Source organism: Megascapheus bottae, chromosome 2 (assembly GCF_031878675.1).
Source record: "Megascapheus bottae isolate mThoBot1 chromosome 2, mThoBot2.hap1, whole genome shotgun sequence".
Taxonomy (NCBI): Eukaryota; Metazoa; Chordata; class Mammalia; order Rodentia; family Geomyidae; genus Megascapheus; species Megascapheus bottae.
Window position 1 is genome coordinate 26,389,683 of NC_143510.1, and position 22,143 is coordinate 26,411,825.

The window sequence follows — 22,143 nt, forward strand, 5'->3', positions numbered from 1 at the left end:
GAGAACAATCAATTTGTTCCCTTTTGGTAAAGAGCTAAAACAAGAACAGCAGACTATATTATCACTACAAGCCCCCCCCCCACACACACACACACTCCTCCACCTCCAGCCCTTGAGTTTCAAGAATCATTAGAGAGGCTGTTTACTGTGACACTGCTGAAAGCTCCTCTCCCTTCAAACAAAGAATAGCTTCCGGTCCTGCTTCTCATGCCAGAGCCCGTGGTTGGTTTGTCTTTTTACTGGGTTAGATCTAGTTTTTAAAAAAAAATCCTCCTGAAAATATCAACCTGAATCTCCAGATATGAAAACTGAAGCATTGTGGAATTGAGGTCCTGGAGTATGAGGTCATTTTCAAGAGACTTCCTCACACAATGTATCCATCACCAGAGCAGAATCCTCTGTGAAGGCTGTGGTAATGGATGCGCTCGCTGGCATTCATTGTTATTACCCTTTATATTCATTGGTCTCGAAGTCTACTTGTATCTGTGACCCATGGTCTTGCACTCTAGGGAAACATATTCTCAAGGACACCTTAACTGCCTGTGCCCTAGTGCCATTTCTCTAGTTAATTTCTTGACTCTCCTTGACTCTCCTGCCTGTGACTTGCTATGGGTCACTCTGTGTTTGGTTATCTGACACTATGGTACAGACTGGAGGGGAAGGGGCTCTCCCTCTCTCTGAGGGCCTTGAAGCAGCATGCTGCCTTGAAGTGAACCATCTACAGATAGGGTCATGTGGCTGGGGGCTCATGCCTAAGGGCTTCAGTCCTATAAATACAGTAATTGCCAACAAGCAAATGAGCTTGAAAGATTAATTTCAATAGTCCTATGAGATCGCTCCAGCTGCTGACAACACTGATTCAGCCATGAGACCCTAAGCAGGGAACCAGACATTCTGTGCTTAAACTTTCCATTTACAGAAATTGTGATCACGTATGATGGTGCAAACTGATAAATTGATAGTAGTTTGTTACATCATAGGAACTTTTTTAAAAGCCTAAATTGGCTTCCTACACTCATGTTGTTTGGCCATGTGATCTGCTTTGGCAACTTGACAAAAGTCGTAGTTTGAAAAGTAGCTTTTCATCTTATTTTCAATTTTTGCTACTTCTACAAAAACGCATCTGCTTGCTGGAAAGATGTAAGAAACATCTGGAAGATGTGCGAGCTGCTATGAAGAGGAGGAACATGAGTCTACTCTTGGTTAAGACTGCTCCATTCCAGACCAGTCCTACTCCAGTCTACCTAATAACTGATGATGGACTTCAGAGAGAGCCTACCGGATATCTGCCAGCCTGGTTCAGATCAGTGGATACAGACAACTCACAGATTCATAAAAATTAACAAACAGTCTTCTTTGTAAACCACTCTCTGAGCTGTGAGGTGTTTTGTAATGCAACACTGATAACAATAATTAACTACAGGAACACACTAATTAAAGCCAAGGGACGCATTAGAGTATGCATACATACACAATTGCCTCTTTTCATTTTTTTATTCAAAAGACTTAAAAGCAAGTCAGGTAGGTGATTCATACCTGTAATCCCAGCTCTCATAGAAAGCTGTGGTAGAAAGATCACGAGTTCAATGCTGGGCTACAATGCTACACCCTGTCTCCACAAACAAACAAATAATGACAAAATCCCTCAATGAAAGCCTAATGGGAGATATTGAGTAAGATAATGAGAAAAACAAATGCTGACCATTTCCCATAAAGTGGTAACAAAACAGAAATTACTTTCAAATAACTTGAAAATAATTTTTATTTTCTTTAGCATTTCACCAAGCATAGTTAAGCAATAACAAAATAAAGTTGCTTGCATATTTTATATAAACCTCTTTTTATGGAGACATTTCCATTTTTCTTTTCTCAAAGCTTCAAACCTTACAGACATGTTAAAGTTTGTGTGTGGGGACATAAATCTTGTATACAGGAAGATTTCACACCCTTGCTTCCCATATTATTCAGCATTGTATAATAGCAGACACCCCCTCTCCACACTCCCCACCAGTCCCCATGGTACACAATAGTCCCTGTAGGAAACATATCAACCTGTTCCTTAGGTAGAAATGGGGTTGGGAGACTGGAAGACAGAGAGGCCTGGAAAGACTCCATCTTAGCCAAGAGTAGGGAGTCACATGGGAACATTTTTGCACTCTACAGGCAAAGCCTTTGTCTATTCTCAGGGTCATTCAGAAGACAGAAGCTCTAGGTCATTTGAGATTAAGGATTTTGCTTCTTTTGATCTGTACACTGGGGGAAAAAATGGGAAGCATTATAATTCAGTGCTGCTCCCCTAAATGTCAGTAAACAAAACACATTCAGACGATTGCTTTTTTAAATGATTTCTATTTCCCAGTCTGGGAGATAAAATGATGAGATGTTTCCATAATCTATTTATCAACTGGTTGCTTGTAAGCAACTAAAACACCTTGCAATGTTTCTTTTTTAACCAAGCTAAACACAAGCATATTCAAAGCAGCCTGTATCTATCCATTGAAATTCCTTGCAAATTTCTTGTATGTTTTCCTTGTTAGACAACATGGCCTCTTATGGCCATGACTGGAAGACAGGGAAGAAAACATGGGACCCTGAGGACAAATACACTGAAGGAAAGACGGATAAAAGGCCCCTTTGATGCTGGGAGTACAGCTGCATGGTAGAGCACATGTTTGGTATTGTTTTGTGCCATATCTTGAGTTGAATACCAAATACACACACACACACACACACACACACACACACACACACCACAAAGTGTGTGTATGCTTTGAGGGGTGTGTTGGCTTTTCCTAAGGATCTTGCCCTAACCAGCATGTTACTGAGTTGTACTTGGGGCATTTGACTACTTTTCTGGGTGGCCACCTTCCTTGTGACAGGGCCCTGCTGACAGTCCAGTGACAATGTCACACTAAGGATGTAGGGTTCACCCAAGAAATTACCCTACAGAGCCCATCACTGCACTCCGGCAGCTGATAGATAGTTTGTGCAAGTGGCGCTGGCCTCTCAAATAATTTTGTTTTAATTTGGGAATCTACTCACTCTTTTGCAAGGTATCTGGTTCATCTTTAACAATGAAGACTTCCTGGACAAATACTGAAGTTATTCACTTTCCTCAATGCAGGGCTGGGCAGATACTTCGTGTGTTCCGTTGCATCCCATAAACCAGCTTCATTTCCTCCAAAACTTACTTAGGTATGAGTTAAACACTGAGAGCAAAACCTTAGAGTCTTCATAAATATATGTATATATATATGTATTTATACGTGTATATATATGTGTATATATATATAGGGTCCTGACCCCAGTGGCATTCTAAACCATTGGCTAAGAATATCATTTTTAGCCAGGTGCCAGTGGCTCACACCTATAATCCTTGCTACTCAGGAGTTGAGATCTGAGGCTTGCAGCTAAAGACAGCGCAGGTAGGAAAGTCTTTGTGACTCTTATTTCCAATTAACCTGCAAAAGGCCAGAAGTGAAGGTATGGCTCTAGTGGTAGATTATCAGCTTTGAATAAAATAGCTCAGGAAATATGATGCCCTGAATTCAAGTCCCAATACAAGCGCTCATGCACGTGCGCGTGCGCACACACACACACACACACACACACACACACACACACACACAAATATAATTTTTGTATGTATGTGACCTTCATACTCTTAAAATTTTTCTTCTCTGTTTATTACTTCAAGTGCTGACTTCAATATGTTTTCATAGATTGTTTTGTTTTATTTTGGTTTTTACCAGTTCTGTAGCTTGAACTCAGGACCTGGGCACTGTCCTTGGACACTTTTTGCTCAAGGCTATTGCTCTGCCACTTGAGCCACAGTGCCACTTCTGGCTTTTTCTGAGTATGTGGTATGGAGGAATCGAACCCAGGGCTTTGTGCATGCTAGATGAGCACTCTACCACTAGGCTATACTTCCGTCCCTGTTTATACAAGTTTATTTGTTTTCTTCACATAACTAGAAAGACTTCAACTAATCTGTGAACTCATCATAGCAATTCCAAACACACATCTGGACTTGTTGATTATCTGTCAAAATGGTAGTTAGCCATAATTTTCCAGGAAGATAAAACATCTATCTTTGTACCTCCAAATGGCAATGTTTGAGCAATTTTGTTTTTGCTCTAAAGTACTTTTTCTATTTCTAGATACAGTAGCTGGGCCCATACCAAATAGACATCCTCAATACAGAAGAAGAGGGGATTCTATTAATTACAATAAAAAATACATGGAAAAAAAGAAGTAATGTACTCACTATCATAGGAATGTAACTGTAACCCCTCTATATATCACCCTGAAAATAAAATAAAATTAAAAAAAAAAAACAGAAGAAGAGGGGAAAAAAACAGCTTCTCATTTTGGAATGAGTAACACACTTTTCAATTAAAAGTGGAGTTCATTTCTCATAACCAATACACTACATTTAATTTCTCTATATTATCAGTTGGATGCTGTATACATATCGTTAAAAACAGAGAGAATTATGGGAGGGATTACACTGATTAAGATACATCATACTCAAAGTGACATGAATTTGAGACCCCTTTGTACAACTACTTAAAAGACTTTTTTAAAGAAGCCAGCATATCTCTCATATTAAGAATGCTACTACAATTTTATAGTGTGTCATCTTCATATGTAAAACTAGTTGTTGTCCTCAGGGAACATGTAAGATGGCAAAACATCCATCAACCGATCAAAATCATAAAATCTTCCTGTCCCTCTTGCAACTCTCAAAGTAACAATAACTGGAATCAACAGTGGTGATTCTGCTAATGTGAAATTGAACTGTACGGGCAACAGAAGAATTACTTTAACTTCGCTTTGTTTCCCTGAGACATCCATCTTCCTATCAAAATGAAAAATAGCATTTAAGGGTAAGCAGAGATTAGCAACATATTTCAACTGAAAGTATCTGTTCAAAACTATGTCATTTCCCACTGAAAGACAGTTAATAGACTCTAAAAAGCTATATAAGTATATATATATAAAGTAAGTATATGCACTTATAATCTCGTATAATTGTTGAACATGAAGCATGTTCACATCTGGACAGATTTACCAAGGCCAGTATGTGATACCACCCATCCTTACCAGCTACATCTCCAGGGCGCTGCTCTTGGCACAGCTTGCCCTACATTGCCTTTCCAGTTGATTTCAGGGTTCATGAGTAATACCATCATAAAAAAAAATAAATAAACAGCAAATACTACAGTTGCTTAAGAACAATTTTTCCTGCTTGCCTTAGACTGGAGCTAAAAGTATCTCTAAAGGAACACAGTGCAATCAGTATTTACGACGTATGATTTCTTACCCTTTTTTGAGGGGGGGAGAGGGGGAGCAATTCACATATACTCAGCAAATCAGAAAGAGGAATATTGTTTCTATTCATATTAATACTGATAGAATTGATTAATATTATTGCCTTCACACATCTTAAATACGAGTGGTGATTAACTTAGGCTATTGCTGACACTATACATTATCTACCAGTCCCGTGTGTGTGTTTTTGAACACCAAAACAGCATGTGGTACTTATACAAGATCATATTCTCTCCCACCCCACCATCCCTTTCTATGACAGGGAGTCACTGGCCTTAAACTCACAATCTTTCTGCCACAAACCCCAGAGTGCTGGAATTACAAGCCTACCATGCCTGGCTTAGACTTTAGCTATTAGTCACATATCATTTGAGCAAATCTCATGTGCTTCTTTTTTGTCTGATTAGTTTTTGAGTTTCTGTGATATGTATGTAGTTCAGACTCAGGGCCCTGTGTTTATAGGGCAAACACTCTACCACTGACCTATAAACTCATCCCCTAAGAATGATTCTTCATTATGTTCTTTGGAATGTCAAAACAGAGCACACAGCCCAATGTAATACAAATGTCCATATAAACCTCAAGCCGCATTTCTCTAATTCTGGGAAATTAATTCATCCACAACTAGTTACTGGCCCATATATTGTTCCTGAAGACCTCTTCACTGAAAAACTACACATCTGGAACAAGACAAAACTAAAAACAAAAATACCCTAGCAAGCAAATATTCTTGCTATAGTCAGTTTCCCGAGACTGTAATATTTTGCTTTTAAGAAACAAATGAATGTTTCGAATACAGGTAATCAGCTAGAGCTGGTGGATGCAAACATGATTAACTGAAACTTTTGTGGATCAAAAGTTTTTCTGAAGAGACTAATTCCAGTTCTATTTTGTACAAATACTCCCATCTCTGGGAATTAAGAGATTCAGGGAAGTCACAGGGATTTCATTGCAAAAATTACACAAGAGAAAAGGGGAAAAAGTGAAATGCAATCAAGAAAAGATCTTCAGGCTGATTAAGCTCAAGTAACAACTTCTTTGGACTAAAGACAGTTCAGGGGACCAAAACAAAATGAGCGTTCTTGTTTGGTTATGGGGGAAGGTACTCCTTGTCTGAAGTTTGAAAAGTCGGTTTCACTGCTGGGACATGACTCCTACACACATGATTCTCTTGCCATGCCCAACTTTTTCCAGAGACCTGACCTACCCCGGGGGGGACAGGGATTTGCTGATTATACAGTTTGAAGGAGAACACAAACACAGCACCTTCATTAATTTAGCAAAGCAATATATCTGTCAGAATACTCAGTGGAAAAGGATGTTCATTTGCTTATTTTTGTTCATTCTTACTGGCTTCTAGCATAATAAATGTCATTCTTATATTCTAAAATAGTTAAATACAAGCTGTTTGTTCCCCGACTGGTCAATAGCAGTCAACTGAACACATTCAAAACACCTAACACAAATTATTATTTTTCTTATGAAGAAGTGACATCCAAAGGCAGTTGGGTTGACTAAATATTATCATTTCAAAGACATTTTGACTGTTTTGCCCCCGTAGTTTATTTTATTCTAAATATGGGCTTCTGGCTCAATTAGAATCATCTGTGACCCTCCAGGTCCATGCCTCCTGCAGGTAAGAAACCTACTTCTTCTCTCCATTAAAAAGTATAAGGAAGGACAGAACACATTGCAAGTAAGTTAGAAGAGAAATCAGATTTTCCCCTGGGTAAATCAACAACCTTTCAGTTTTGTGGATGAACTTCATATATAGATAGAACTGGTTTAAAAGCTGAACAAAAGATTTTCATTCTTGTATTCGCATCCTACTACTTAAACTTATCATGTACTTTCGTTATTATTTTGGCTTAAAGACAAAGATTGATTCATCAGAAATCCCCAAAGGCATTCATGCATGATTAGAGAAATTTGGTTATCATTTAAGTGTTAAATACACTAAGTTTTTAAAAATTGCATAGAATTCACAGAAAGATGTTTACATATTGTAGAGAAATGTTACATTGTGTTTCAACTATTATAAATATAGCAAACTAAATCTTATCTGATCATGCTAAATTATGCATAGTATCAGCTTCCAGATGACTAATAAAATAGAATAAATTATTCTTCAGGAGGACACGTTGTGAAGTATGACTGACCTGAAGGGCTCTCTCTTGACAGTGTCCCAGAAGAACAAGAAGCCAGTTGAAGAGAATCCAGTTTTACCTTAATAAGAATGTAACAAATTCTCATCATAAATTCTTCCTGCATAAAGATGTAAAGCTGTTGACACTCTGATTTCTCTTCCCTTGGGCTATCTCAATGGGCAAAGAAGGAATTTATATGTTATCATACAGCTTGCTTTCCTTTCAGGTCTGCACACAACAAAAATTTTATTTTAAATGTAAGTAATTTTAATAAGGGGATTAAGAAGACGGAATGTTCCAGCTTTCATAGATTCTATGAATTCTCTAAAGTGCACTTCAAAGTTTGATTATCGGCAAAGCATCAATCTAAGCCTCCATGCCCCCTACTCATATACATATATAAATATAGACATATAAACACTGTACATTAAGATATTCTACTAGTCTAACATAAAGCTGACAATTGGACAGTTTCCCAGATGCTGTGCAAGGTTGTAAATACTGTCTACATTGTAGCATGGTTCAAGACCACTAGCACCCAAGTGGTTTAGTGAGAACCAATCCTTTTGTTTGTTTGTTTAATCACTCAGTTTAGGTTTTCTTTTAAATTTTTTTTTAAATGAGAGGGACAGCAAATCACCCAATATATCACTTCTAGGTGCTGTAATTTTCTTTAGCTAAAACTTTTGGTTTTATACATGGAAGGCTAGATACTTTCAAAAAAATAGCTTTAGCAATCCTGAGTATAAAAAGTTCCTTTGAAAAATGCAAGTTTAAAAAAAATATGGAGGAAAGTGCTGTGAGCTCCACTACTTCTGCCCCTACCCCCACCTCCTCCCATCCAGTCTGCAGCATTCTCTCCCAGAAGCACAATGACAGCCCTGCCATCGTATATATAGGCATAGTGAGAATGGAGGCCCCTAAGCCATGAAGGCGACGGTCCACACTCCACCCCAACAGTATCCCCAGATAAAGGTTTTGCAGGCCCCATAGAAGTTTGTTGTTGTTCCTCTTCCACATCCTTTAGCAACATCCAGTCCTTGGGCATCTTGCAGTGGTGGCTGAAGTCCAGAACTTGAACTTCACTGGGGAAACCAAGTCCATTCCCAATGCAGTGTTTTCATCTTTTGGTTGGGTGATTCTTGCTCCCCCATGGGTAGGAGTGGTACCTAGAAGATTCAGACAGTTCCCTGGAGTCACAAATATTTCCATTTATGGATTCATTTTCAAAGCAGTGGCTCAGGTATATAAGTACATAAATCACAAGTAAGAAAATTATCTTTATTCCAATGGAAACAGTCTCATGGTTTTTTTTTCAAAATTCACCCTTATTAGTATTTCTTAAACTATGAATTCAATTGGAACTAATAATCCTTTATGGGACAAAATAAACACCAATTCCAAGTAGTCTTTGCTACATTTGCATTCCTAGGTTTGTCAGCCACGAGGAAATAAAGTTATAAAAGTTGGTTCAGGGACCAGGAGTTTGGCCTAGTGGTAGAGTGCTTGCCTAGCATGCATGAAGACCCAGGTTCGATTCCTTGGTACCACATACATACACAGAAAAAAGCCGGAAGTGGTGCTGAGGCTCAAGTGATAGAGCTCTAGCCTTGAGAAAGTCCAAGGACAGTGCTCAGGCCCTGAGCCCAGGCCCAGGACTGGCAAAAACAAAAACAAAAACAAAAAGTTGGTTCAATGTAGATTCCTATTACCCTGTATGTTATTTTTTAACACACACTTCTCCATCACTACTACCACCCCCACCCTACCTCCACTATCATCATCAGCAGCAGCAGCAGCAGCAGCACAAAACATTATTAAGTGAAACTAGCTAAGCACCATATGCAAAAAAGTACGTCCATAGTAACCTCATTATTCAACCTTATTGCTATGTACTATCACTTCAGATAATGTACACATTATCTGGCCAATCATGAAGCCATTAGGGACTGATAAATCCCCAATTTAGATTGTAGAGTTTACATTTAGTTAGGGAAGAAACTAGAGAGGTGCCTTAATATATCAATGATTCCAAAAATAAGCTTGACCTTACCTAGTGTTTCATTGCTATCTAGTTGATTTTCCTCAACCTTGATGCTGACCCTCTGTGGAAATGCATATAAAATGACAACAGTTACTTTGGCCCCACTACCAGCCCCTTGGCTGGTACCTGAAATCAGATGTTGAGAATCAAGAAACAGAGACATGTGTGTTGAGAGTTTGGCCTAGTGGTAAGAGTGCTTCCCTAGCATGCACCAAGACCAGGGGCCAATTCCTCAGTTACCACATACATAGAAAAAGCCAGAAATGGTGCTGTGGCTCCAGTGGTAGAGCTCTAGCCTTGAGAGAGCCCAAGGACAGTGTGCAGGCTCTGAGTTCAAAGCCAGGACTAGCACAAAAGGAAGAGAGAAGGAAAGAAAGAAAGAAAGAAAGAAAGAAAGAAAGAAAGAAAGAAAGAAAGAAAGAAAGAAAGAAAGAAAGAGAGAGAGAAAGGAAAGATATGTTATCCACAATAAGCTGAGAATGCTCAGCACTTGAGCAGAAAGAGAAAACTGAAAAATGACTCCAGGAATGGTGGGAGGAAAATGTTTGTAGAAATGGTCATTTCTATTAATAATATATCTTTGCAAGATAGAATTACTCATCATTTCTCTGCAGTTGCGAATCACAACAGAGCTAAATTTGTGAAAGTTGTATTTTGGAAATATATTAGCAAGCCAAAAGAACAAGTAGTTAAATAATCTTGGTGTGATTCATAGGAAAAAAAATTCATTGAAATAAGAGAAGGGAGAGCGGCAAGCACTGGAGACTGAACTAACCTAAACATCATGATCCAGGTTGCACGGCACCTCTCAAATAACCTTGAGCCACAGGAGCTAAGTGTGCAGATGCTTTCAGTTCATCAACCCATCTGATAATTCATTTATGAGTGACTCCTTGGAAAAGCCACCATGGCTCTTCTGAATAGCCATTGATGGAATCCTCTCATCCACACCACTTCAAAATATACTTGTCTGATTCCTAACTGCCCAGTATCTTATTTTTTTGCCAGTTCTATGACTTGCACTCAGGGCCAGAACATTGTCCTTGGGCTTTCTCAAGGTTAGAGCTCTACCACTTGAGCCACATCTGACTTTCTCTATGTATGTGCTAACAAGGAATCGAACTGTGGTCTTCGTGCATACTAGGCAAGCACTCTAGCAACTAGGCCAAACTCCCAGCCCAAGTATCTCATTTCTTTTCCTGAGGCTATCCCTGGTGCCCAGAACCTTTTCTGTCCACCTTTTACAAAGGGCCAGAAATACCAAGGAATCAACACTTCTTGGGAATCTGCCTTAATTACTTAGAGTGACCAGGGGATAACTATCCTGGCTCCCTCTCTCTCTGAGTTGGGAAACTGAAGTATAAGTTCTACATTGACTGTAGAGCTTCCAAGTGGGATCAAACTCTCATAACACACAATTAAAATTTGATTGATAATGAAACCTTTAATAACTACCACTGCTTCCTGAAATCACCTCACAAATAAATAACCTGCACTCAAATTATGCCAACACCGTGCCTAATATTGAAACTATAAGAATCCAATGCTGGGTACCAGTGGCACACGCCTATAATTCTTGCTACTCAGGAGGCTGAGCTATGAGGATCGTGGATCTAAGCCAGCCCAGATAAGAAAATCCATAAGACTCTTATCTCCAATTAAGTACCAAAAGAATCTGGAAGTAGAGCTGTGACTCAAGTGGAAGAGTGCTTGCCTTGAGCAGAAAAGCTCAGGATACCACCTAGGCCTGAGTTTAAGCCCTAAGACTGGCAAAATTTTAAAAAAAACATATATATATATACAGAACCAAATTGAAATGGATAAGAGTATATTTTATCCCCAGTAAATTGAAGCAAATGGTTACACTTAAAAGCAAAGGCCCTTAACTTTGACATATCTCGCAGTGGTGAGTCTTCCTTTTCTCTAGCATTCTACTAGATTTTAGTGAACAGGAATCTGAGTTTCCAGATCTTCTAAGAATGGAACAGATAAATATTTAATTTTACAGTCCAATCTAGAAATATTCTCCCATTTAATTACACTCAATTTTTTTTTGCCAGTCCTGGGGCTTGAACTCAGGGCCTGAGCACTATCCTTGGGCTTTTTCCTCAAGGCTAGCACTCTGCCACTTGAGCCACAGCACCATTTCTGGCTTTTTCTATGTATGTGGTATCAAGGAATCGAACTGGAGTCTTCAAGCATGCTAGGTAAGCATTCTACCACTAGACCAAACTCCCAACCCATACACTCAATATTTTTATGGAAGCCAATTACTACTACATGATCACTCTTTGTTTCAGTAACAGCTGTGTCCACAAAAAAAAAGATGTGCAATATGTATCTAGTAAACAAAGGTATTTTATAAATGTGTTTAAAAGGAAAGTTTTAAGAGAAAATACCTTCCAGAAATAAGGACAGAGAACAGCTGCTATCTGATGAGCACACTTCATTTTCCACATTTGAAAACAAACTCTAGATCTCACCTGTTAGATGTAAAATTGTAATAGCCACTCTCCTCTAGGACTTCTTCAATCACATTCTAAAATTTAAACATACAATTAAGTTAGTATTGAATTAAAGGCAACAAAACCAAAGCATTCTGAGGTGCTGCAAAATGCTCACCTGCATTTGTTCATACGTTATCCCCTCTTCCAAATCAAAGCTAGTAGGTATATCTGCAACAGATAAATTATAGAACATTTGACATTGGTTTCACATCATTTTTATGTACTTTGTTGTCAATTATTACTCCTATTTCAGTGAAAATAGGGCAAATGCTTATAGTTGGTATGTCATAAGCCCTTGGGCCATGCCTCCAGCCCTGCCTTTTGCTGTTTACTTTAGAGATGCATTCTCATTTACTTTTACTTTTTTTGGCCTGAATTTAGCCTGCAATTGATGAGTAAAAAATGCTGGACTGAAAGTTCAGCAAATGCTTGCTTGACTGGGAGGGTAGGGAAGGGAAGGGGAGAGAAGGGAGGGGAGAGGAGGGGAGCAGGAGGGATGGGGGAGAGGGAGGAGGGAGAGGAAGATGGGGAGAGGGAAACGGAGAGGTAGAGGAAGAAGGTTACAACTACAAAATGGTTGAGTAAGTTGAGTCTCAGCATACAGCATTCAATTTCCCAGGCTTATTCCTGTCATCTGTCTACTCTTCCTTCCTATATGAAATTTATGCCTGAAATAAAAGAATGAAATTAATCCAGTGCATATTCTTCAGGTAAGTTACAGGTCTTCTCCACTTTGAAAATTTAAGCTTCCCATTTCTGCTTCTTAACTAGAAGCTTTGGGAACATTTGACCTCTCATTATCATCACATAAGCAAGATGCAATAAAAAGAAATGAGCTAACACACACAACTACTACTGTTTGTTGATGGTATTAATAAATGATCAAGGCTGGGCACAGCTGGAAAGATAAATTTCAGGGAATCTGTAAGTTGTTACTATATATCCCTTTCAGCTATGGCCATATGAGAACAAAAATAAGCTACAATTTCCTTTTAAGATGAAGATACTGTTTTAGAAATATGATTAAAACTCTGTGTGTCTGCATGGGCCACATGTGCATGTGTGGGTTTAAGCCAGGTTTACCCATATTAATAACCATTACCTGTTCGGTCATTTAGGGACAAACTGTTTCCTTCAGATGAATGAGGTAATAAATGGTAATCTGCAGTAAAAAAGTTGGGCTCAATTGGTTCTGGAGATCCTTGAGATAACTAAAAGAGAAGGAAAAACATAAAAGCAAAAACAAAGTTTATTTTATATTCAGAAGCAAGAGACAGGAGACCTCTGTGTGGGATTTTCCATTGCAGGAACCATGTCTCTGCACAGAAATTTAATGCTCTGTGGTTTTCTATCCCTTGCAAATAGATAAACATTTTCCTTCCAAAAGAAATTGGAAGCAAGCAAATTACAGTGAAAGCAAATTAGACAATTCCCTGGTCACATGAAAAATATATAAATATATTTCATAGCTTTATGAACAGAATAAAAATGGAGAACAGTTGATAGGCTTTATAAGAGCAAAATAAAAATGGATAGAAAAATAATGGCATGGGTCTTGGCCATGAAGATGTTATTTTTAATCAGGCGTAGGAGGAATAAACTCCAGTTATTCAACAGAACAATATGCTTAGTCCAAATCACAATCCTGTTTTATGCATCTGCTTTGAACAATGTATTCTTGTGGAACCAAAGAAAAACAAGTTTCTTAGGAGATTTTTTCTAAATTACTGCTAATTAATTTTAATATCCAAACATTACTTCATAACATTCTGAAGAAAGGAATATTCAACCAATGGCAGAATTTATTAACTTCCAATTATTTAATGTTCTTCTATAGAGCTGAACTTTTTAATGGAATTTTAAGCTAATAAATATTTTTTCAACTTCTTTCACCTTCATTCTCAACCAGTACATGAGTAGGCCAAGTTTTACTGCCTGACTTAATGTGATACATTGGAAAATGTTAAATATTAATAAACCACAAGCAAATGGTATAATGTATACTATGCTACTTCGGGTACATATACTCTGTTCATGTGTTAAAAATGTATCATTGCCCAACCACACGGGAAAACTGGCAGAATACACTATAATTAAATGCCTACTCTGTGACCCAGGGAGCTCACCCTGGAAGACATACATGCAGGAAATGAATGCATTCATCCATCAAAAGACAAGAACACCCATGGCACCTTATACTAAAAATGGGAAAATCTCAGTGGTCACAGACAGAAGAGGCGGATATGTAAAGGTGTGGCTCACAGAATGGAATCCTTTCAAGCAACAAAATGAACTAGGAATACTGGATAAAAGGATCCAGAGGACATGGCTGCGCTCACATACATTTTCACTTCTAAATGAAGTCAAGTGATGGCAAAATAAGTCAGACAATGTGGCAAGGGATGTGACAAGGGATGTGGTTTGATCAGAAAGAAGCCATCTTTGGTGGGAGGGGAAGATCAAATGGAAATATATATGTAAAAGTAAATGGAAAGAGGGCTGGGAGTTTGGCCTAGTGGTTAAAGTGCTTGCCTAGCATGCATGAAGACCCGGGTTCGATTCCTCGGTACCACATACATAGAAAAAAAGCCGGAAGTGGTGCTGAGGCTCAAGTGGTAGAGCTCTAGCTTGAGAAAGTCCAAGGACAGTGCTCAGGCCCTGAGCTCAAGCCCAGGACTGGCAAAAAAAAAAAAAAAAAGTAAATGGAAAGAGTGCGGGTATGCACACTTGTACATGTGTGCTAGTGTGCACACACATGCCTTCGCTGCATTCTATACCTTAAACACACTTTACATCAGCAGTCGTAGCTAGTTTGTTCTATCACTGTACTTCAGATATTATAAATACAGATCAAGTGCTTTTCAGACTCCATGTTACTAATATCTCCAACATTAAAACTCTCCTCTCCTCTCCATTCCTCCTCCTCTCTCTCTCTCTCTCTCTCTCTCCTCCCTCTCTCTTCTCTCCCTCTCCCTCTCTCTACTCCCTCCCCCTCCCCATCCTTTTTCCCCTCCCCTCTCTCTGGCAGTCCTGGTGTTTGAACTCTAGGCCTGGCCCCTAATTTTTCTTGTTGTTCAAGGCTATCACTCAAGATAGTCAGGAAAGGAAAGTCTAGGAAGGGGAGTTGTGGCTCTAGTAGTAAAGTGCTAATCGTAAACAAAAAATGCCCAGGGACAGCAAACAATCACTGATTTCAAGCCCTAGGACTAACACCAAAATAAAAAAAATGAATAAATAGATAAAAGAATTCTGCATTTCTCATATCCTGGCACATCACTCTGACTAAGCCTCTTAATATTTCTTATGATGCTGAAATTTATTTCATGGTATTAACTTTCAAATGAGTTCAGATGAGATTACTTTTTGTATGGTTAAGTATCCAAGTCATTTGGCTGATTGAAAGCTTCATCCTAATTATAGAAATAATATTCGACTTCATTATTAAATACAGCCAAAGAAGAGTTTTAAAGCCTCAAAAAAAACAAGTATTTTTTTTTGCAAAGACTATCATCTAAGATGACAAGAATAAGGTTTTGGTTGCCAGTGATTTTAAGATTTGAAAAGAGGCTTTTAATGTTTCCAGTCCATGTCATATCAGCAATATCCTTTACCTTAAGAACTACAGGTCCTAAAAAAAGATAAGCCAAATGTAACAGCAAGGACCAAAATTAGGCAGAACATTCACAACACTTGTTTTTGTAGTTTAATTTCTAGATGTGAACATTCTTTCTGCATTTGTGTGTTACTATGAGCCAGATGGTCTGAGGTACAGTGAGGAGTGAGAGATGCAGACATGATCTGGCTTTGGGGATACTTGTCACCTGACCGGGAAATGTGGCTGAAGCATGAGAGGAAACAGGGTAGAGCAGTAGATCTTGAGTGTGATGAGGAGTTGAGATAGGGCTCTGCTTAACCAAAGGAAAAGAGCCAAGAAAAATGGGAGCAAAGCCTTATATAAAGGGCAGATTTGAGCAGGTGAGAGGAAGCCAAGTGCACAAGTACAGGTGAGGGTGACTTGAAGGTAAAGGTCAGACGTTGCTTATTTCTACCCAACCGATGACAAGAACATGACATGAATCTATGTTATGAGGTTCTGGGCATTTGGGTTGTAGATAGGAGAAAAATGCCAGCTTGCTAATTCAGTGAGAGTTTGTCTGCTTTTGGTGCCAGTTACAGGCACCATTCACATGTCAGTTTATAAGTACAATGCATCTTGAGGGATAACACTCCTTTGATCATTATCCTACATTCTTGTTTTAAACTTTGGTCCAAATGATTTTGTATGTTTTTGTATCTAAATGATTCCCCAATGACCCCACACTATACCTCTGTGAGAATCAGAAACAGCTGTCACCTCCCCTATGGGGATAACCCCAGCCAATCCTTCCACCCAGGTGTTCTTAGAAGGGATGTAACCTGCCCAGTCCTCAAGGCTGCTTTCCTAGGAGAATGGTTTTCACAATATAGTGAAGCTGGCACACACCTGTCATCCTAGCTATTTAGGAAGCTAAGATCTGAGACTTACAGTTCAAATCCAGCTGCAGCAAAAAAAAAAAAAAGTCTGTGAGATTCTTATCTCCAATTAATCACCAAGAAGCTAGAGTAAAGCTGTGGTTCAAGTGGTAGAGTGTTAGCCTTGAACACAAAAGCTCAGGGACAGTGCCCAGGCCCTGAGTTCAAGCCTCAGGACCAGTAGGGGGGGAAAAAAGGCATTGGAGTCAGGTATTAAATATTAAAAGCAAATAAACTAAACTCAAGACCTTTTTACTTAAAAAACATCTAAACATTTACACATAGAATAAACAATATAATGAAGTCTAGGAGCCTACAACCAAGCTTTAAATTGTGCAGTCTTGCTCCATTCACATATGTTTTTTTCTCTTCCTACCTATGGATGTCCAGTACTCAGGAACTGGACAAGAAATGCTTTACAGCATTTAGTGTAATCCATATGAATCGTGATAATTATGTATCTGGTGCAAGGTATTAAGCCCAGGAATCAGGCATACAAGGCGAGCACTTGACACTAAGTAGTTAGAGCCCTCAGCCCTCTGAGTCTCCTAGTTGCTCAGTAACTTGTGACAAGCATCCACACTATGTTCTCTGTTCTATCAAGATATTCCATGCTACTTCCTGCTCTAGGTCAATCAGATTTCTCCACAGAACCATGAGTAAGAAGTTCACGGGTGATTGATTTGTTTCTGGGACATTTACTGAACATATTAAAAAGTTTGTTTTCTAAAGATAAGATTTATCATGAATTTATACCCTCAGCAACACTTTCAACACTAATCTGAATTAATCTTTTCTATCTTGCTTGTCTTTCTCTTTTTTCCCCCAAGATGAAAAATCCCAGCTCCCAGAACCCTTGCTGTAATTACTCAATAGTTTTCCCCGTTTCCATCATTACAGCTCCAGCCAAGACCCAGAAGATTGGACTGCAAACCACCTTAGAAGAGATTTAAATAAAGAGCTTAACTTCTTAGAAAAGGGCCTTTGCAGTTTTTGATTCCTCTGCATATCCTACTGGGTCTTAGTCTATTAATAAGTAGGCATTGTCATCCCATCATGACTCCATCCACTGGAGACGTGGGGTCCCTGCCAGAAAAAGAGAAAAGGAAAATGCAGGCACATTTTCTATGCTGTCCCACTTAGCGCTGTGCCAGTCCTGGAGTAAGGCGCCTATGTCAGGCTAACTCGCCACTCCTCCAAGTTCAGAAGATGACAAATCCCTTTCTAAGCAAAGAATATTACAAGAAAAAGATGACACCGGGAATGGGAAACAGAGATTGCAACTTCTCATTTAAGTTTAGTAAAGCCAGGAGATCTCTCCACATTCGTATAGAAATACACGAATATATTGGGCCTCAATCTATTTGACAAAGAATAGAGAACCTCATATACAGAATATATAAATATTGGAGATATACTATATTCACTAATTGTACATTCAGCACCACTACATGTCTGGAACTATGCATGACCTCCAGGAATCAGGGAGAACAAAAGCCACTTGACTCCCACTCATTTTGAGAGAATCAGAAATATAAAGCAGATTAAAACTCTATTTCAATCACCACAATGCAAAAAAAATCATTTCATGCACAGAGCAAAGGGAATTTGATTCTAGGCAGGGAAAATTGTGGAACGCTTTCATAGGGAAGCTGAAATCTCTAATCGGTGGGAAAGGACAGAATTACTTCAACATGAGACTGACGGTTAATTCTTCGGCTTACAGTGAGGTGCACTTCCCCAATCAGGAAGGTAAATACCTAATGGTTTACCCTGTCTTCCTCAGAGCTGGCACTAGCCTGGGACACTGATGGAGGAACTGGGCCTCCCCTCTGCTGACTGCTACAGCTGGCATTCCCCTATCTCAGTTTGAGGGTCCACACCGGGCACCCCAGAGAAAGAGGCCATAGCATCTTTCATAAGAGCATTTGATTTCTCTCTGAATCCAGCTGGAAATAGGGACAAGTCTAATCTCCCTGGACTCCCTCATCTGAGCTCCCAATCTCCTCTACCAGGCTGTCTGCCTCCACTTTCCTTTCACAAACTGGAAGACACAGAAGCACCCTACTAAGATGACACAGAGGAGGCAAGCCCAGGACAATCCAAGAAAAGGAAATGTCTTCACCGTAGATTAAGGGATGTAAAATAAAACCTAAACCTGTGCAATAAAGAAGACTGTGATTTGCTTTAAGGACATGAACCAAAGGAAAAGCATGGAGTGAGGAAGTGGCATAGGAGCCTGTGTACTTCAGTTTGCCTCATATAATTTCATCTCATAAAACTGAGATTTCTGCCACTGGACATCTATGTACGCTGGACTACTCTGAATGCTCCTTTTATAAAAATAGGAAAACCAAGCAATTAATAAGCACCTATGGAATATTTGGGCTTCTGTTTTAGAAATATATTTATTAGTAATCAGGGTAGAACATGTAAGTAAGTGGGATCAAATCAGTACCTGCCTCTCCTTCCATCTCACCGCCTCCATAGCCATGGTGTATGGTCAGCACATGCTGGAAGGGAATTCTGCCCCCTAGCCTCTAATAAGATGCGTTTCTGTCTTGCTTCCCAGCAGCTGTGTTTTCCATGCCTCCTTTCGGGGTGGTATGTGGGCATTCTGTGTGTGGGCGCTGAGCCACAAAGCAGGTACACAGCTCAATGTACTGACCATAGAGCTTACCATATCTCCTGAAGGATGAGTGAGCTTACGTTTAAGATTAGATCTGTTAAAGGAAAAAGAAATCTCCAAAGGAAAGCTTTTTGGCAGCATGACCATGCCAAACTTTAAGGATATGTGGAGGCTTTTCCCAAAATATGAAAATGTTAGGGCCACCCAGGAATCTTTAACTAGAAGGTCCCCAAATACCAATACCTCAAGTCTCTCAGAAAAAGGAAGCTGTGGCCACTTTCAGACAAAAGGAATCTCTCACAAAAATTGTGCTACGCAGAGATAAAGAAATGAATTCCCTTCTGTCTGGTTGATTTAGCTATCCATTTCTGTATGGATGAGTAGAAATATTAGCAAGCCCTTCCAACATGGGAGATTTATACAATGGTGAAGATGGAAGAACTTTAAAACTAGTTCATTCAGCCCTCATAAATGATCAAAAACATGGCTTCATAATGAACTGACATCTTCAGAGAGGCAAAGCTTAATTTAGAAGCTGTGTTAGACTCTTCTATTAAATATTAAGATGAAATCCTAAAACAGTCTAAAATATATACATACATCTTAAAGATAATTTATACTGTTTTGGTACTGGGATATACCATCTATTCTTAGGGAAACATTAATCATACTGGAAAGAAGTCTCTGTTAGTCATCTAAAAGTAATGGTCACAGAAATAAAGATGAGAAACCAGAAGCGAAAACGTGCCCTCAATTTGATGTCTTAAGCAGTGACAATTTTCTGTCATAGAGAATAGAGCTTAAAGTGCAAAGTAAAGAGATGCCAGATATAACACAGTATCTGCTCTTGTTGGCTAAAAGATTCCTGTAAATTGGATACATACCTTTTTAATTTCAGACTTCAAATTACAAGGGTTACTCTGCTGGCTGAAGAGGGATTTCTTGAATCTCTCTATAACTCTTCTTTTTAAATTGTGATGCAAAGCTGGAGGAAGCTGAATAAAATAAGAAAACATCATTATACCCAAAAGCTCCGCATGGCATCACTGAGCATCCACTAAGAGCTGGTTTAACAATAGCCACCCAAGACTGAAGAAGAACTGAGCTTTTCTTCCAAATTAGCAAGATATGCTATCATTTTTCATCCTGTGATACAGAAGGAATAAAATATACTGCTCTCGTATGAAGCTAATTGAAAGGACCTCCAGGATATTGAAACAAAAGCCATATAACGAATGATTGTTGTCCTTAATCTACTATGTTATCTCTCATCTCCTTTGCTGTCCCTTGGGTATCTCATATTGTTACAGTATCTCACTCTGTTATCTGATACATTGATTTTATTTGTATTTGGTTATTTGCAATTTGATAGGGAAGGGGGGAAAACCAAGATGGGGGTGGGGTGGATGGGGGGTGGGGGTAGGGTAATGGGTACCAAGACATGTGAAAAGGTATCAATGTAAGTGAATTAATGCACCTTCTACCTGGCAAATATCACGTAACCCTTTTATTAATTACAATAAAAAATATATTTAAAAAATATATACTGCTCTCTGTTTATTCTACCATTGTTACACTTCTAGGTATTGCTTTTCTTGTAACAACTAAGTCATTCACTAATTGCACACATATATTAAATTTGGCAAAGATAGACTTGATAAGGAAGTATGCTTAATCAAATATATAGGTGTTTAAGACCTGACCAAGTCTAAGGCTCCAGCTGTGGCCCTGGTGCTAAAGGATCTGTTTCTGTAGACCAGGATGTGCAGGCCTGCATCTGTTCATTGACAGCTGCCTGTGACTGCTCCTACAAATGCAGCTGCATGCAAACGGAATAGGGGACCAGTGGTAATAAGTAAGTGAGACTGGATTTGTGCTCAATAGAGATTGGACCAGGTAAGTCTTGAGTGAATAGGTTAAGTAAGAGTCACTACAGAATCTTAGGAAACAGGGTAATGGAATGGAAATGGGGATTTCAACATTCTAACATGAAAGGTCTTGCAGGTTGGATCCATATAGGAATAAAAGATTAAATTAAAGACTCTGAAGGGAGAGACCGATGCAGTAAAGAAAGGTGAATAACAGGGCAAAACAAGGCTGGAATCGTGAGGTGGTCTTGGGGTTGTGGCCATACTTCACTTTTATCATGGAGAGATCTTGAAGAGAAGGGACAGGTAAGAAAAGATATGGCTAAGAAGGACGACAATCTCAAGATTGAAAAGACTGAAACTATAATTCAAAGCTCAAATCAAAAGAAAGAGGTGTGTGGTGAAGAGGATTCTGATTCCACCTTCCAGACTGCCCTCCAGTTACAGTGAGTGCTGGGTAAGTACTTTTGGCCAAGAATGGGGACAAGCATTCTTGTAAGGATGAGGCGATTTGAAGCCGAGGTGTTTCCTCCACCTCTACTGCCGATGGCACAGCCACAAGATAGAACAGTGCCACCTGACCAGTCCAACTCTGAGCAAGAAATAAACTTCTAAGGTGTCAAAAATCTAAGAGAGTACAGGGGAGTTTTTGTTAATGCAATGTAGTTTATCATATCCTACTTAGTATGAGGAATATCTATCTATCCACTCAAGTTCTGTGATAGATAAAATTATATCTAAAATGTAATAGAAAGCCAGGCACCGGTGGCACACGCCTGTAATCTTAGCTACTCAAGAGGCTGAAATCTGAGGATTGTGGCTCAAGGCCAGCCCGGGCACAAAAGTCTCCATCTCCAATTAACCACCAGAAAACAAGAAGTGGCATGTGGCTCAAGTAGTGGAAGAGTGCTAGGCTTGAACTGAAGAGCTTAGGTACAAAGCCTAGGCCCAGAGTTCAAGCCCCACGATCAACCCCCCAAAAAAAACAATGTGATAGAAGAGCAAAGATCAGGATGTGAAAGTTCACATGGCTGGGTTTATAACCAAAGAACCATTGTTTATCATCCCAGATCTGGTGGAAAGCAGATCCCGTTATGAAATA

General features: G+C 39.2%; 1 protein-coding gene across 6 annotated transcripts in view; it reads right to left on the bottom strand.

Moving 5' to 3' along the window:
- Positions 1-3,593: 3,593 nt before the first annotated feature.
- Nek10 (NIMA related kinase 10) overlaps positions 3,594-22,143 on the bottom strand; it is a 134,265-nt gene continuing 115,715 nt past the window's right edge. For 3 of the 6 annotated variants that reach the window (XM_090322485.1, XM_090322467.1, XM_090322478.1), the window contains 5 exons: positions 20,058-20,168; positions 13,135-13,243; positions 12,148-12,200; positions 12,009-12,064; positions 7,452-8,650 (listed from right to left, as the gene is read on the bottom strand). In XM_090322485.1, the coding sequence (XP_090178611.1) occupies positions 8,602-8,650; positions 12,009-12,064; positions 12,148-12,200; positions 13,135-13,243; positions 20,058-20,168 (378 nt within the window). In that variant the 3' untranslated portion in view covers positions 7,452-8,601. Of the gene's footprint in view, positions 4,862-7,451; positions 8,651-9,534; positions 9,587-12,008; positions 12,065-12,147; positions 12,201-13,134; positions 13,244-20,057; positions 20,169-22,143 lie in introns of those variants that run through there. The other 3 variants (XR_016533408.1, XM_090322493.1, XM_090322499.1) reach the window with 3 other exon arrangements.